The sequence below is a fragment of the Schistocerca americana genome, chromosome 6 (genome assembly GCF_021461395.2).
Source record: "Schistocerca americana isolate TAMUIC-IGC-003095 chromosome 6, iqSchAmer2.1, whole genome shotgun sequence".
NCBI classification, from domain to species: Eukaryota; Metazoa; Arthropoda; class Insecta; order Orthoptera; family Acrididae; genus Schistocerca; species Schistocerca americana.
Genome location: NC_060124.1, coordinates 67150699 through 67167286, shown reverse-complemented (window position 1 = coordinate 67167286; position 16588 = coordinate 67150699). Strand labels below are relative to the sequence as shown.

Genomic DNA, 16588 nt, shown 5'->3' with positions numbered 1-16588 from the left:
CAGCAGAAATTACAAGAGTTCACAGATTGTAGACTTTTAACTTGTCGGAAATAACATGGCTGTCAAGGACACATCATTATAGAAGAGGAACACACATTAAATGGACTTGGCAAGAACTATTTTCACCTAAAAATTAAACTGAGATTATTTGTGATGAGTATGGTATTGATTTCAGAATGTCCAATCACATAAATATCAGCACCTTTACTTAACATGAATGACATTTAGGTACTACTGTCTCAACTAGGTGCATTAAAACAGGAAAGTGGTCACTAGAATACAAGTGATTTATTGCTCCCATTAAAGCAGTGTCTACAAAAGTAGGTGAGCATACTGAGAGATCTGTAGCAGGGACTGGAGAAGACATGACCCCTAAAAAAGCATATTCTCTACAAATCTACCCACAATAAGTGTTGCAGCAGCTTTAAATTAAGATAGGGCATATTATTTTTACTACTTGTGGATCATAAATCAATATAGCTATCGCTTGTAGTTTAGTGCTACTGCTGATGGGTGAAGACTGGTGAGTCACTTACTAACTGCATTCTTCGTCCTTTCACCACCCCCATTCCTCCAACAAATCTTGAATCCCCTTAGCATGAGGGAAATGTCTTGATTTGTCTCTGTAGCAAATACGAGCGCTATCCACAAAGTACATTACGTTTTGGAATTAAAAATAAATAAAGTATTGGAAATTTTTTTTACTATATACAGATGAAAGCCACACTTAAATACTACTTTTCTAGATAGTTGCCATTTAAATTAAGGCACTTATCATAGCGATGGGCGAGCTTGGCAATTCCTTTGGCGTAAAATTCGGCCGCCTGCGCCTTCAACCACGTGGTTACCTCTTCTTGAAGCTGTGCGTCTTCATCAAAACGCTGCATAGCCAACCACTTCTTCATTGCTGGGAATAAGTGGAAGTCACTCGGTGCCAGGTCGAGACTGTACGGCAGATGAGGAAACAACTCCCACTTAAAAGATTCGAGAACTTCACGAGTGGCATTTGCCATGTGGGCCCGGGCGTTGTCGTGAATCAGCAAGATCTTAGAGCCCAAATTTCCCCTGCGCTTGTTTTGTATTGCTCTTCTGAGGTTGTGCAGAGTTTGGCAATACCTTTGAGAGTTTATTGTAGTGCCTCTTTCCAGGAAATCCACAAAAATCACACCTTTTATGGCCCAAAAGACAGTCGCCACGTGGTTTGAAGGCACAGGCAGCCGAATTTTACGACGAAGGAATTGCCAAGCTCTCACATCACTATGATAAGTGCCTTAATTTAAATGGCAACTATGTAGAAAAGTAGTATTTAAGTGTGGCTTTGATCTGTATATAATTTTAAAAAAATTCCAATACTTTATTTATTTTTAATTCCAAAACGTAATGTACTTTGTGGATAGCCCTCGTATATGGAGGAAGGTTTGCTCCTCTATTTGAGTCTTCTAATAATTCAAACTCCACTGATGTATGGTTACTATCTTTCAAGGCATGTGAGTGAGTGGGAGGAGAGCGGGGGGGGGGGGGGGGGGGGGGGCCGGGGGGAGTGGGGGGGGGGGGGCACACAGGGAGCATTAATATATGGTTCTGTTACCACTATCTCTACATGGTGGTGCAAAATTTAGAAAAAGCGCAAAAATGCATGCTTGAACATAAATGCAGATGCTAGCTTAGCCTGCAGGCTGCACTGTCATATCTGACCACAAATGGCTTCTCAATACATTTCAGATGTCAGTCACGATCAGAACAGCATTGTGTGTTGTGAGTGCATTGTATTGGGGCTAAGGACTTCAAACATGGACAAATTGTTGGTGCTGATAAGTAATTGAAAAAAACGCATTTTAACCATCCGGCATTTATTTTAAAATCTTATGTCTACTGATTTCGGTTGTGGACCATCTTCACAGGACCGAAGGTGAAAAACAGATCAGGTAAAAGCATATTTCATATTCCTTTTACGCTGATACAACTTCACAGTGAGAATCCACAAACAACATGCAAAGACAGCACTTACAGTCGTCTGTCAGGTGTTTCAAGAGGCACCATATCAAAGATTTACCGTATATCTCTTACAGGGAAATGGAAAGGAAAGAACATTATCTCTTAAATCACAATGCAGAAAAAATGTGTGTGACCAACAGTCATTCAAGAAGACTGTGGCAGTAAATAAGTGGAAGACAGCTGCAAAAGTCATTTTAAAACTCAACATTACACTCACAAACCCCATCAGCACGAAAACAACATAAAGGAAGCTCAGAAGCAAGAAATTGGTGGGTGAGCTGGAATTATAAAAGCACCCATCAGCGATGCAAATGTCTGTAACAGGAAAACATGGTGCCGAAACCATAATACCTGGACTACGGAGCAATGGAAGAACATCATTTGGTTGGGCGAGTCTTCTTTTACACTGTTTCCAACTTCTGGCCGATTTTACATCCCAAGAGTAAAACATGGCAGGAGTTCAGTGATGGTTTGGGCAGCCATATTATACTAAGAGGGAGGTTTGAAAAGTTCTCTGGACAGAATACAAAAAAGTATTTAAACCAGTGAAACTTTTTTTTATTTTTCAATGTAGTCTCCTTGTAGATTAATGCACTTGGTCCAAGGATGTTCCAGTACCTTGATCCCATCTCAAAAATGAGTTTCCTCCACACTGCAAAATAGTTGTCAACCTCAGCTATCAATTCTTTGTTTGAAGTGAATCTTCGTCCACCAAGGAAAATTTTTCAGTTATGGTGAGAGATGGAAGTCTGATGGAGCCATGTCAGGTGAATAAGCCGGGTGTGGCAACAATTCATACCTTAGTTCATGTAATTTTGCCGTGGCGACTGCACGTGTGCGGACCCGCATTGTCTTTATGGAAGACGACTTTCTTCCTTGCTAAATTTGCCCTTTTTTCGTGTAACTTTTGTTGTAATTTGTCCAGGAGGTTAGCATGGTATTCTCCAGTAATTGTTTGCCCAATGGGGAGATAATCTACAAACAGAATCGCCTTTGCATCCCAGAACAGTGATGCCGTGACCTTTCCCGCCGAAGGAACTGTCTTTGCTTTTTTTCGTAGCGGAGAATCAGTATGTTTCCACTGCTTTGATTGTTGTTTTGTCTCTGGGGTATAGTAGTGCACCCAAGTTTCAGTAGTGGTCACAAACCAACGCAAAAAACTTGTTCATTTCTCCTAAAACGGGCCAAACATTGTTCCAATCTGTCCATTCTTATGCGTTTTTGATTCAGCATCAAGAGTTGTGGCACTCATCTGGCAGATAATTTTTTCATTTCTAACTCTTCAGTTAAAATGTGATATACTCTTTCAGATGACATCCAGCACTTTCAAATGGTGATCCTCCATGACCATTTTGTGCACTTTAGCAATGATTTCTAGAGTAGTGACACACCTTGGCCGACAATTGCGTGGATCGTCATCTAAGCTCTCCTGACCAAATTTAAATTCATTTGTCTGTTTTGCAACAGTTGAATATGAAGGAACAGAGTCCCATAGTCTATTGTGGAAATCGGCATGAATGAGCTTTGCTTTCGTAATTTTCCTTACGAAGAACTTAATCACTGCTCGAATCCTGATTTTTTTCCATCTTTGTAAATCACTATGCGGGAACAACAACAGAGTCACGTCACTGCCACAGTTCTCTTCCAAGAGCACTGACATGGCATGTGTTTACAGGCAACAGTCCAATGAATACTCTCCTTGCACTAGCACTGACCTCTTGTGGTGATTCCGAGAACTTTTCAAACCACCCTTGTATTCCAGTTACTCTGCAAGACTGTATTATGGCCTAGGCTTATGTGATCACTCTGGCTGATCAAGTCCATCACATGGTACAATATTTGTTCCTCAATGGTGATGCTGTGTTCCAGGATTACAGAGTCCCTGTTCACACAACTCCAATCATCCAGGATTGGTTTCATGAACACAAGGATGAATTGTCCCATCTTCCTGGCCACCTAAGACAACAGTTCTCAATACTTTATAGCTTTTGCAGTCTACTTTGGATAAAAAGGAGCGTCATCATTACTGACCTCAATCGTTGTTACCTGAACTTGACATTGTTTTGCAGGAGGGATGGTACAAGAGTCCCTTGAAAACCATACAGGACCTGTACTTATCCATTTCGCTGGAAGCTATTTCAAATGCCAACGGTTTTCCCACATCATTTTAGGCATGTATATGTTTTTTATGTTTCTGTATTTTTGTTTACCTCCCGCCCTCCCCCCCCCCCTCCTTGTATGTCTATAGCTCTGTCATCAGAATATGTAGATGTTGGAGTTTTCTGATATATGGTTTTTCACTCTAGTTTCTTAGTAATTGGTTTATCTCTGATTGCAGCCTTCTCCTTCTGTGCCGAGGAAGGCGAAACTGTGGCTGGAGATAAACCATCTAAATTTAGTAACTGATGGACCAATTAAGTTGCCTGAAATGATTTAAAACTGACTTGACATTTTGTACAATGTATTTCTGCCAGCATTACACGTTTCCGTTTGCAATAAGGCACTAGTCCTCACATCTGGTTTAATGAATGTAGACATAAATTATGTATTAAAGCTAGTTGGCGGCAACTTATCTGCTTCGGCATATGGTAAACTCTCAGCTCCAGACTCAGTGTTTACCTAAGCAGTTAATGCACCAGGACAGGGATGAGAACGTCATCCCTGGTTCAAGGGTGGCTTGATCACATTGTCTGCACATTGCATTGCCCTTACGTGCCGAGGTAGTATGGCCAAACTGCTGGCATTTGAAGTTCCTTAGAAGATCTTGACTGAAAGGTCTTTCTTACAGTCAATGAAGCTTGCCTTAAGATGCTCAGGTAACAACTGCACACTGAAAGTTAATAAGAATGAATTCTCTCTCAATCTTTTTCAATATAGTGCATGTCTTCATGATGCCTTTTAGTTTCCATTATTTCTGCAGTTCTACTGTAATTATGCCCATTATATCTCAGCATGTCACAGAATCTTTACTTAAATTAGCTCTGACTGGGTACTGTCCAAGTTTCTCACTTTCTCTTTACTTATTTTACCTGCTAAGCTACTCATGTTTCAACAAGAACAGTGCCATTTCTTAGTCACCTGACAGATTTAAATGTACCAGCCCAAGCCAACTAAGCCTTCTCTTTGCAGAACAGCGATACTTCATCACATGATCCTTCTCAACATTTAATTACTACAAAAACATTCCGTACTGTTAGATGTGTTCTGTTACTATCTCTAATAGAAGCTTCATTAGGAGGGCTACCCAACCAAGCTATATAATTCATTTCAGTGTTTTTATTTCCTACTGGTACAGACTTTCTGATGGGAGTGTTATTAGTTAAGAGACTTAGGATGACAATGTTGCTGTGAACAGCTAGGGACATACACACCCCCTCCAGGCAGAGCTCCACTTGCAGAGTAAGTATAGCACAATCAAGGTGCAGCAGGTTCCTCAGAGACAGCCCACCAATTACTGTTTCGTCTAAACAGCCAGCCTCCCCATCAGGCTCAACGCACCTTGAAGATGAGGGTTCTTTATTTTTATTTTTTAAAATAAATGTATGTACCTTTCTCACAGCTGGATAAGTTATGCCAAGTTCTTCATCCTATATAATATATAACATTCCACAATCACACACAACGGTTACTGTAGAAGCATGCCCCAAGGTTACAATAATGGCCAGACCTCTGCATGGGACCTTCCCAGTTTCCAGGCCCGTGCACAGTCATTACTGGCTGTCACTATTGAGTGAAAGAATAGGACAGCCAGAGATTAAACACAGGGTTGAAGAAAGAGAAAAAGCGATGCATTAAAGTAAAGACTGGGGCCCTGTTTGCCAATTACTTACTCACAAGAGTTGTGAGCATCCCTGGTGGGGGGAAGGGGTGTGGGCGAAAGAGTATTTTATCAAAACTAAAAAATACTGTGCAAGATGCGATTATAGCCTAGTAAAACACAGAGTAAAATTAGACACAAAGCAATGGAGAGACAGGAAAAAATGGATCAGGGAAGAAACTGGAGTAGAAGATTTTAAGTGACTGTAAAGAAGATGGAATGAAATGTAGCCTGACCAATGGATGGAAAATGGATCTAGCATTCCTCTGGTGAACTCCACGAGAAGACGAGAAAGTAAACTAGATGTCTCCTCAATTTCATTTTCATTACTGTCACTGTTATTGTAGTCTTCATCTTCGGTATGATGACTGGTTTGATGCAGCTTTCCACACTAGTCTATCTAGTACTCACCCCATCATATTAGGCAGTGGTCATTCAGGATGATGACAGTTCAAATCTCCGTCTGCCCATCCCTATTTAGGTTTTCCATGGTTCCCTGAATCACTCAAGGCAAATGCCAGGATGGCTCATTTCAAAGGACACGGCCCATTTATTCCTTATCCTTCTGTAGTCTGAGCTTGTGTCCTGTCTCTTAATGACCTCGTTGCTGAAGGGACTTTTAACCCCAATCTTCTTTCCTTCCTCCTCCTTATCTACATTAACTACTGTGCACAACTATTTGAACCTGTTTACTGCAATCAACCTGTGGTCTCTATCTACAATTTAGTCGCCCCCCTCCCCCTCATGAAACTTACTTCCTGTACCAAACTGACAATTGTCTGATGTCTCACGATGTGCCCTATCAATTTATCCCTTCTTTTAGTCAAGTTGTGCCAAAATTTTACTATCTCCACTATCTGAATGAAGAGTGACTAGTTATTACAAGCAATAAGCCCAAAATTTATGAAGAACAAATGATTTGGTACTTGTTGTGTAAAGTGGGCAGAAAGCACGATTCCATCATTTCCTTATCATGTATTTGAATCTTTAGGCATTACTGAGTACCTCTCACATTTATTTATGTTAACAATGAGAACACATTTATTATTTATTAAGAAGTAGATACAATTATCAGAAATGCAAACATTTGACAAGATGGTAGCATTTTGGGGCATTAAAATTTTACACAAGAAGAACACAATTGCCACAATAATCTAACAGATGTTAAAATATGGTTCCTTACATCCAATTAATCATAATTTCAGTTACTCAAACTGGTTACCAAGTTGGATAAATGGGAGGGGAGAGGAGAGGGGCCGGTGAGGAAGGGGGGGGGGGGGGGGGATTATACAGTGCTGATAATAACTAGCGAACACAGTATGCTGGCTCACAGGGTCAAATGATGTAGCAGTAAATGTATACATTAATTATTATGAAGTATAGAGTATTTACCTTACATGTCCTTTTGAGAAGATTTGGTGTCCATTTATCGAAATCTGCTAAAGGTTTACGAGGGTCATGTCTACGAACTGTTTTCGTTGGACTGGCAATTACGCCTTTCCGTGACACATTTGTATTTATACAGAAGTTATTTTTACCAGCTGTTTTCACTTGAGGAGCATCTACACCACTGCTTAGTTCAGTTGCAGGATTACGAGGGTTATTTACAATGGCAGTTTTCATTTGTGGGGAGTTGTTAGCATCACCTGACAGGTTTGTAGCTCTATGAGCATTACTCCCACAAGATCTTTTAACCTGAGGGGAACTCACATCACTTCTTGGCACACTTGTACTTGTAGAAGCCAATTTGCTAACAGTGACAGTGACATCCTCATGAGTTTTGGCTGTTTCAACATTTAATCCAGCCTTACTGTCATTCTGCTTGACAACTGTTATAGTAACATCTTGCTCATCAAAACCCTGTTTGAAATTGAACAGAATATTATCTTTGCAATAATTTACAGGAATTGTTAAAATTTTATCTTTGAGGAACTATTCTACAAAAATGGTGTTTCACATAAATGTAAGCACCGTCTCTGGCATTCACAGGACCCAACAATCCCCGAGGACAGCAGCAGCGATCCCCTTGTCATGTTTTGGCCTGTCACACAGATAATAGGACAGGTGGCAAGTGAGAATAAGCCACCCAAGTTAGGAGTGACTTTGGAAATAACTCCAAGAAAATCGTTGCACCATTTAACACTTCAGACTTGTGCATCAGTCGCATCTGCTCACAAAATTGTGCACAAACTGAAACTGAAACATTACAGAGTAACAGTGTGTCATGTGACCAATTCAGATTCTCTTGTTAGACATAAGTACTGCAATCAGCTATTGTAATCCATTTATAATGGAGACATCAATCCTTAAATGCTCTTCGTATCTGACAATGTATTGCCGCTATTACCAAAGTATGCGAATTCTGAGAACAATGTTGGAGTACTGTAAATCCTCACCAGTTACATCTGCATTATGTGAAAACATAATTGTGTTGAAGTACTGAACCAATATTTCCCCAGACAAGAACTTCTGACAGATGTGTGTGCAATATACAACAACCCATTTTCAGAGAACTAACATTTCTAAAAGATTAAAAGTTATTTAATACAAGAACATATGTGACAGCATTGCAAGGTACTTTTTATGACAATATAGTTCCCATCCAAGAGCAGCACTACTGACAACAGTCTGAAGGTTAAATGGTGCCACAAATTTCTCATACTTCCTTCTATGGTTGTTCCTAACTTGTGTAGTGTATACACAGTTAAAGCCAATACACCATCCGCCACTACCAGAGAGAACATACCCAAGCATCATTCGGTAGTGACAGCTTGCCAACAGGGGGGGGCAACATCAGAGGTAGCACTTGCATCACATGTGAAACACCCTGAATTTGCTAATTGTCTTTTTTTTTTTTCAGTGAAGTAGTGCACAAATCAAAGAAACGTATGTAGAAAGACTAAAATTTCAATAAAAACATGGACAACAACAATAAACTAGCAATCACAGTTACCACAACAATACTGCGGTAACAAGAAAACCACAATAATAACAATGAAACTATTTTTGCAAATTTTATTGACAATTTTTAGGCTTCAATATTATTTCTAACACAACTACTTTTGTACATACTCCTTGCACTAGATCAAAGGGAATAAAAATTACTTTTAAATACCTTTCTCTTTTGGTTCCTCAGAACAGATGACGACGCTGAAGCAGATGAACAACCTATTACAGGCTGAGATCTTTCTGCTGTAACTACATCCTTGATGGTCAAAGACTGCTTTTTTGCAATAATTTGGCTTAAGGTGGTTGATGTATCCACATTATTGCCTTTCTTTGTAGGCAACAGAACAGCTTGACCATTTTCCACTTTGGTTATTAACCCAATACTTGCCAATTCTGAAGGTGTAAGAACAAACACTTTTACATTTTCTGTTTCTTTGTTTTTGCATGTTCTTGCACTCTCCCATGTGTTATTCTGAGAATCCATGAAACACTTTAAGAAAAATGCACAGTGCTACTGGCTCTGCAGTGCAATTCACATATTCAATAACCTGTGGGAAGAAAGCAAATTAAGTTCATTGTATGAAAAATTTATGATTCAGTGAATGTTACAAATTGCTGATAAATAACAAAAGTCTACTTCAACATAGTTTCCTCTACTTCTTTTTGCAGTATTCTTGGGTTGTTCTATCTTACCACTTCTTCCTCTTTCCAATAGGTAAATTAATAAGACACATTTCCCTAAGTGGGAAAAATGCTGCCTTCATTTAATAAATCATGGTTTTGATACCTACAATGAAGAAGAATAATCTAGGGCCATGGAAAATAGATCTGATTACCCAAAACACCTACCACCACACCGAAATCCATTATAGGCACAGGACATGGCAAGAAAATCAAACAAGCAGACCAGAGACAAATGGGTGATTATTCTAGCAAATGACAAAGAGAGCCAAAAATGGAGAAATTCTCTGACATCAATAACACTGACAAAGGGCAGATTGTTATGGATCTGCACCTGACAATGAGCATCTAGGAAACAGTGAAGCTTGTCAGATATTCATGTAGCGCTGCCATGAGGATCTATGGAATGTGGTTGAAGGACAGTAGAACAATGAATAGGCAACAAGTTGTTGGATGTCCATACCTCATCACAGAACTTTGAGGTCATCTCTACATGTTCCAACGTTGGCACAATGACATCATCAACAAAGGTTGCATTGAGTAGGGAATCATCAAGATTAGACTGTGGATCAATGAAAAATGTAGTATCTGCTAGGATGAATCACATTTCTTGTCACAAAGGATTGACAGTTATGTCCAGATAAAACAATGCTCTAAACATGCAACCCCCCCCATGGATGCAGCATAGTGATGCTGAAACATGCTATGGGGGATGTGCATCTGGGCTTACATGGGACCTATGACAATAATCAAAGGCACCATGACAGATACCAGAACTTTACTGCGGACCCTCTGCATCCCTTAATGCTCGATGTCTTCTGCGATGGTGATGGCATCTACCCCCCACCAATGCTACAAGATCAAAACTGTGCTAAAGTCATTTGACGAGCACGATAGAAAAATCGTGATGTATTAGCCACATAATCCACCTTGTGGAAGACATATAGGACACAACTACTGGGCGCCAGTTCTGCACCCACACACCACCCGCTGTGTCATTTAAGGGACCAGCGTATGTGATTTAGTTACTGTAGTGGATATTCTGACAATCGTATTGTGTTAAATCTAATTTTACCTTAAAGAGGAGTCTACATTTATCATAAATTAAATCTGTTTTCAAGTTTGCTAACAACTATAATTAACATTAAAACATTTTTGGAAACTAACAATTTTTGCCACTGTTTTTGTGTTGCCTTAACAGAAATCCTGTTTCGTGGATTTGCTTCAATTCCTACAATAAAATGGCAACTTTTTAGCTCAACAGATTAAAAGATAGTCAGTGGGTGTAATTTAAAGTTATTTTTTCACCAGCCAAAATGCAGCCCCACTGTGAATACTGTTCTCAAGCACAAGATGAATAGGTTCACATTCATAAGCAGCTGGAAATTGCCCCGACTACTGTCCAACAATTGGCAGTTGCTGCGTATTGGTGTGTTGGAAGTGCTCCCAAGAGTTTTGTACCTGTGATACTGGTAGCAGGGGTACCTCAAGTACTATCTTCTACTGTCGATCCTGTCTCCTCTGCAGAAAGTACAAGATCTGTCATTACCCATCCTCTTGATTATGAGTGGCAGGTCAAAGGTAGACCTAGGCATCTTGTGCAGAATGGATGCAGACCAGAGAGGACTCAGGCTGTTGCACCAATCACCCAACCATAAAGTTTCAGATGCAGGCTTTTACCGAAATTGAAACCAAACCAGTGGCTCTCACCTCACTTGTTTGGAGAAATGTGTTTTGTCCAGTGCCAAGAGGAGACAAACACAAAAGGGTAGGGTCTATTATCACTGGCAGCTCAATACAGTGAATGATGGTACTCCTTAGGGAAATGACAGCAAGGAACAGCAAAGGACACCAGCTGCACTCGGTGTGTATGCCTGTGGAGGGGGGGGGGGGGGGGGGGGCATGGAGGGGGGGGGGAGGAGTTGCCCATTAAACATGATTAAGAGGCTATTCCAGCAGCCACTGAGGAGACAGGGTGCAACCAACTCCAGATTGTAGCGCACATTGGAACATATGATGCCTGTTGTCTGGGCTCCAAGGTCATATTTGAGTCATTCCAATGACTGGCAGGGAAGTTTGAGAAGACCAGTCTTGTGCATGGAGTTTGAACAAAGCTTACAACTTGCAGCACTGTCCCCAGAACTGATTGCTGCACTCTGGTTTTGATTCGAGGAGAAGAACTGAACCAGAGACTTCGAACGTTCTGACCAACTATGTTGTGACTTACTGGACTTGCACCATAGGATTGAGAACTTCAGTGTCCCCCTATATGGTTCAGGTGTGCACTGCACATAACAGGCTGCAACTCAGGTAGCTGACTGTGTGTGGGGCATACACAAGGGTTTTTTAGACTAGGTGACTCTCCATCCACTCCAGATAATAATAGTTGTAGAAAACACAGAAGTATCAGTGCTACGGTCAGTAGCGCATAAATTCCCAGATCATGCAATACTAGTTGGATGCGATTTTAACCTAGCGAGTGTAGACTGGGATGGCTACAGATTCACTGCAGGGGGTACAGACAGACAGACGGACATGCCTCCCTCATGTGAGAGTATTGAAAACCTAATGGTAAACCGCCAAAGCATTCCCAACAAAGTGCCACAGTTTGAGGCACTCATGAAGAGTGGTGAATCTTAAATAATACTAGGTACAGAATGCTGGTGGAAACCTGAAATTGATAAGCAGTGATATTTTTGGGGAAAATTTAAGTGCATACCAAACAGATAGACTAATGGAAAATGGAGGTCCAGTTGAAATGAAATGTCGTGCGGCTAGGGCCTCCAGTCGGGTAGGCTAGTCGCCTGGTGCAAGTCTTTTGAGTAGACGCCACTTCAGCGAATTGTGCGTCAATGAGGATGAGGAGAAGATGATGATGATGATGATGATGATGATGATGATGATGAAGAAGAAGAAGAAGACAATGCAACACCCAGTCCCTAAGTGGAGAAAATCTCTGACCCAACTGGGAATCGAACCCAGGCCCCTTAGCATCAAATTCCGTTGCACTGACCACTCAGCTGTCTGTGCGAACTACTCACCAGTTAATATGCAGCAAGGGAAGTCAGACGGCATTTTACTGGTAAACTGTCGAAGTATTCGTAATAAAGTTCCCAAATTTACTGCCCTCCAGGAAAGTTCTCACACTCAAATTATTCTTGGAACCAACAGCTGGCTGAAACCAAAGGTGGAAAGCTCCGAGATATTTAGCGAGTCATGGAATGAATATTGGAAAGACAGATTTGAGGCCATATGAGGGAGGAGTGTCCATTGCAGCTGACAACAGTACTGTCTCTATTCAGGTCGAAGTTGAGTGTGTTAGTGAAGTTATCACGTCACATACAATGGATGTAGATGAAATCAAGTTAATTGTTGGATGTTTTTACTGGCCACCCAATTCCGCTCTGACAGTTCTAGAATCATTCACAGAAAGTCTACGATCAGTAGTGCATAAATACCCAGATCATGCAATACTAGTTGGATGCGATTTTAACCAACCAAGTGTAAACTGAGATATCTACAGATTCACTGCAGGGGGTACAAACAGACAGACGGACATCCGAAATACTTCTGAACGCGTTTTCTGAAAACTGTCTTGTGCAGCAAGTTCGGCAGCCCACACACAATGGAAATATTTTAGATCTTGAAGCTACAAATAGGCCAGGACTTATTGACACTGTCAGTGTATAAAGGGGGATTAGCGATCCTGATGCCATTAAAGTAGTTACAATTACAAAAGTTAATAAAACAGACAAGAATGCTCCGAGAGTATTTCTGCTAGACAGAGCAAAAAAGTAGTTGTTAGCATCTCACTTAGACAGTGAATTGCCATCGTTTAGCTCCAGTAAGATGGATATAGCGGAATTATGAGCAAAGTTTAAGCAGACTGTAAATCGTACTCTGGAGAGTTGTGTGTCTAGTAAGTGGATAAAGGACGGAGAAGATCCGTCATGGTTTAATAACGAAATTCAGAAGATGCTGATGAAGCAAAGGCTTTTGCACTCTCAGTTAAAAAGAGGATGCACAAATGATGACAAGCAAAGGTTTGTAGACATTCGTGCACCTGTGAAAAGATCTATGTGCGAAACATACAACTACCACCATCACACCTTAGATAAAGGTCTGGTGGAGAACACAAGAAAATTCTGGTCCTATATAAAATTGCTGAGCGGATATAAGGCCTCCATTTAATCCCTTGCTAACCAGTCTGGTGTGGCAGTTGAAGATAGCAAAAGGAAAGCCAAAGCTTTAAATTTCACGTTCAAGAAATCATTCACACAGGAGAATGGTGCAAACATACCGTCATTTGACCATACGACAGAATTCCGTATGGATAACAGAATAATGAGCATCCCTGGCATAGAGATATAACTGAAAGATTTGAAAGCAAATAAATCACCAGGTCCAGATAGAATCCCAATTCTGTTTTGCAATGAGTACCCTAAGGCATTGGCCTGCATTTATCATGAATCTCTCGCCCAGCAGAAAGTCTCAAGTGACTGGTAAAAAGTGCAGGCAACTCCAGTATATAAGAAGTAAAAGAATGGATCCGTTATGTTACAGACCAATACCCCTAACCTTGGTTAGCTGCAGAATCCTTGAATATATTCTCAGTTTGAATACAATAAACTCTCTTGAGACTGAGAAGCTTATGTCCATGAATCAGCATGGTTTTAAAAAGCATCACTTGTGGTAAAACTCAGTTTTTCCTTTTCTCACTTGATATACTATGAATACTATGGATGAAGGGCAACTGGCAGATTCCGTATTTCTAGATTTGTGGAAAGCATTTGGCATAGTACCCCACTGCAGGCTGTTAAGTTCACAAACACGTGATTGGTGTGAAGATTTCTTAAGTGATAGAACCAAGTATGTTGTCCTTGAGGGTGAGTGTTCATAAGAGACAAGGGTATCGTCAGGAGTGTCCCAGGGAAGTGTAATAGGACCACTGTTGTTCTCTATACACGTAAATGATTTGGCAAATAAGGAGGGCAGCAATCTGCAGTTCTTTACTGATGGTGCTGTGGTGTAGGCAAGGTGTCGAAGTTGAATGACTGTAGGAAGATAAAACACAACTTAGACAAAATTTCTGGTTGGTATGATGAATGGTAGCTAGCTGTACATGTGGAAAAATGTACATTAATGTGAATGAATAAGAAGACCAAATTTGTGAAGTTTGGATACAGTATTACTAGTGTCCTGTTTGACACAATCAAGTCATTTAAATATCTGGGTGTAACGCTGCAAAGCAGTATGAAATAGAATGAGCATATGAGAACTGTGGTAGGGAAGGAAAAAGGTCAACTTTGCTTTATTGGGAGAATTTTAGAAAAAAGTGGTTCACCTGTAAAGGAGACTGCATACAGGATGCTGGTGGAGCCTATTCTTGAGTACTGCTCAAGTGTTTGGGAACTGTACTACATCGGATTGAAGGAAGACATCAAAGCAATTCGGAGGCGGGCTGCTAGATTTGATTCCGATAGGTTCAAACAACATGTAAGTGTTACGGAGGCACTTTGGGAACGCAAAATGCCCTGGAGGGAAGGCGACATTCTTTTCGAGAACCACCACTGAGATTCTACTGCCGCCCCATTCATTGCATGTATGGACCACGAAGATAAGACACGAGAAATTTGGGCTCATACAGAGGTGTATAAACAGTTGTTTTTCCGTCGCTCTATTTGTGAATGGAACAGGAAAGGAGGTGACTAGTAGTGGTACAGGCTACCCTCCACCACACACCTTACGGTGGCTTGCAGAGTATCTATCTAGATACAGAAGAATACAGGACTGGGTCTAATAAGGAATAGGAAAATAGGAACGTGGTTAAGCTAATACGAACAGCATAGTGAACACATTATTGTAGCCAAAATAGACACGATGTCAACACCAACTACAGTAGTACAAGTATAAACTTGCCAACTAGCACAGCAGACAGTGAAAGGATTGAAAGAATGTATGATATTGAATTATTCAGAAAGTTAAGGAAGACAAAAATTTAATTTTAATGGGGGACTAGAATTCAAATGTAGAAAAGAGGTGAGACAGGCAAATGGCAGAACATTTGGTGGAAGAAAGGAAGGAAAGAGGAAGGTGCTTACAAGTATATTACGCAGAGTGTAATTTAATGAGAGACCTGGAGGCATTGGAACATTTCAGGTTATATAGTTGTAAGAGAGAGAGTTCAAAACCAAATTCAAAACTAATTTTATATTGTAAAACATTTCCAGGGGCAGACATGGACTGATTATAACTGATTACTTTTGAAATGCAGATTAAAACTGAAGAAACTGCACAAAGGTAGGAAACTGAGGAGATGGGACCTAGATACATTGGAAGAACCATAGGTTACTGAGAGTGTCAGTGGGAGCATAAGCAACAACTGACAAACAGCGGAAATGAATTCAACAGAAGATGAATGGATAGCTTTGAAAAATGCTATGGTGAAAGCAGCAGACAATCACATATGTATAAAGGTAAGGCCTTGTAGAAATCCTAGGACAACCCAGAAGATAATGAATTTAATTGACAGAAAGAGAAAATATAAAAATACAGTAAATAAGGCAGATGAAAAGGAAACCAGGTGTCCAAAATATGAGAGTGATGTAAAATGTAAAAGGCTAAACAGGAATGAGTAGACGAATGTACAAGCAACGGAGAAGGTAATCATGAGAAAGATGATAATGAAAATTCCAGAATGGAGCAATAAGTAAATTAAGGGAAAGGCAACCACTCACACATAACAGACTGACACTTTGAGCACAGTAACACACAACTGCAAGCTCTAGTACACACATTCACATACACAACCATACATGGCCATGGGAGTGTTTGTTTGGGTATCTGTGTGGTCGTGTGTGAATGTGTGTACTATTGATGGAAAAATCTTGAGCTAGTGCTCTAAGGCTAGTGTGAATGCAGTTTTCTATTATTTGTTACTGTGCTCCACACATCAGTCCACTATACGTGAGTGGTTGCCTTTCCCTTGCTTTACATATGAGAACAATAAATGCAGTGTATAGGGTAATTAGACACACATGCGGAGAAAAGAGAAGCAGCTGTGTGAATATTAAGGGCTCAGATGACATGCCCACACTAAGCAAAGAAGAGAAGATCACATGGTGAAAGGTGTACATAGAAGGTCTG

General features: G+C 40.5%; 1 protein-coding gene across 1 annotated transcript in view; it reads right to left on the bottom strand.

Annotated features, from left to right (window-relative positions):
• Window positions 1-16588, bottom strand: part of LOC124619967 — a 293396-nt gene that overhangs the window by 263162 nt on the left and 13646 nt on the right. The window contains exons 2-3 of the mRNA XM_047146629.1: window positions 8928-9309; window positions 7205-7672 (exon numbers count right to left, since the gene is read on the bottom strand). Coding sequence (XP_047002585.1) covers window positions 7205-7672; window positions 8928-9245 — 786 coding nt within the window. The 5' untranslated portion in view covers window positions 9246-9309. The remainder of the gene's footprint in view (window positions 1-7204; window positions 7673-8927; window positions 9310-16588) is intronic.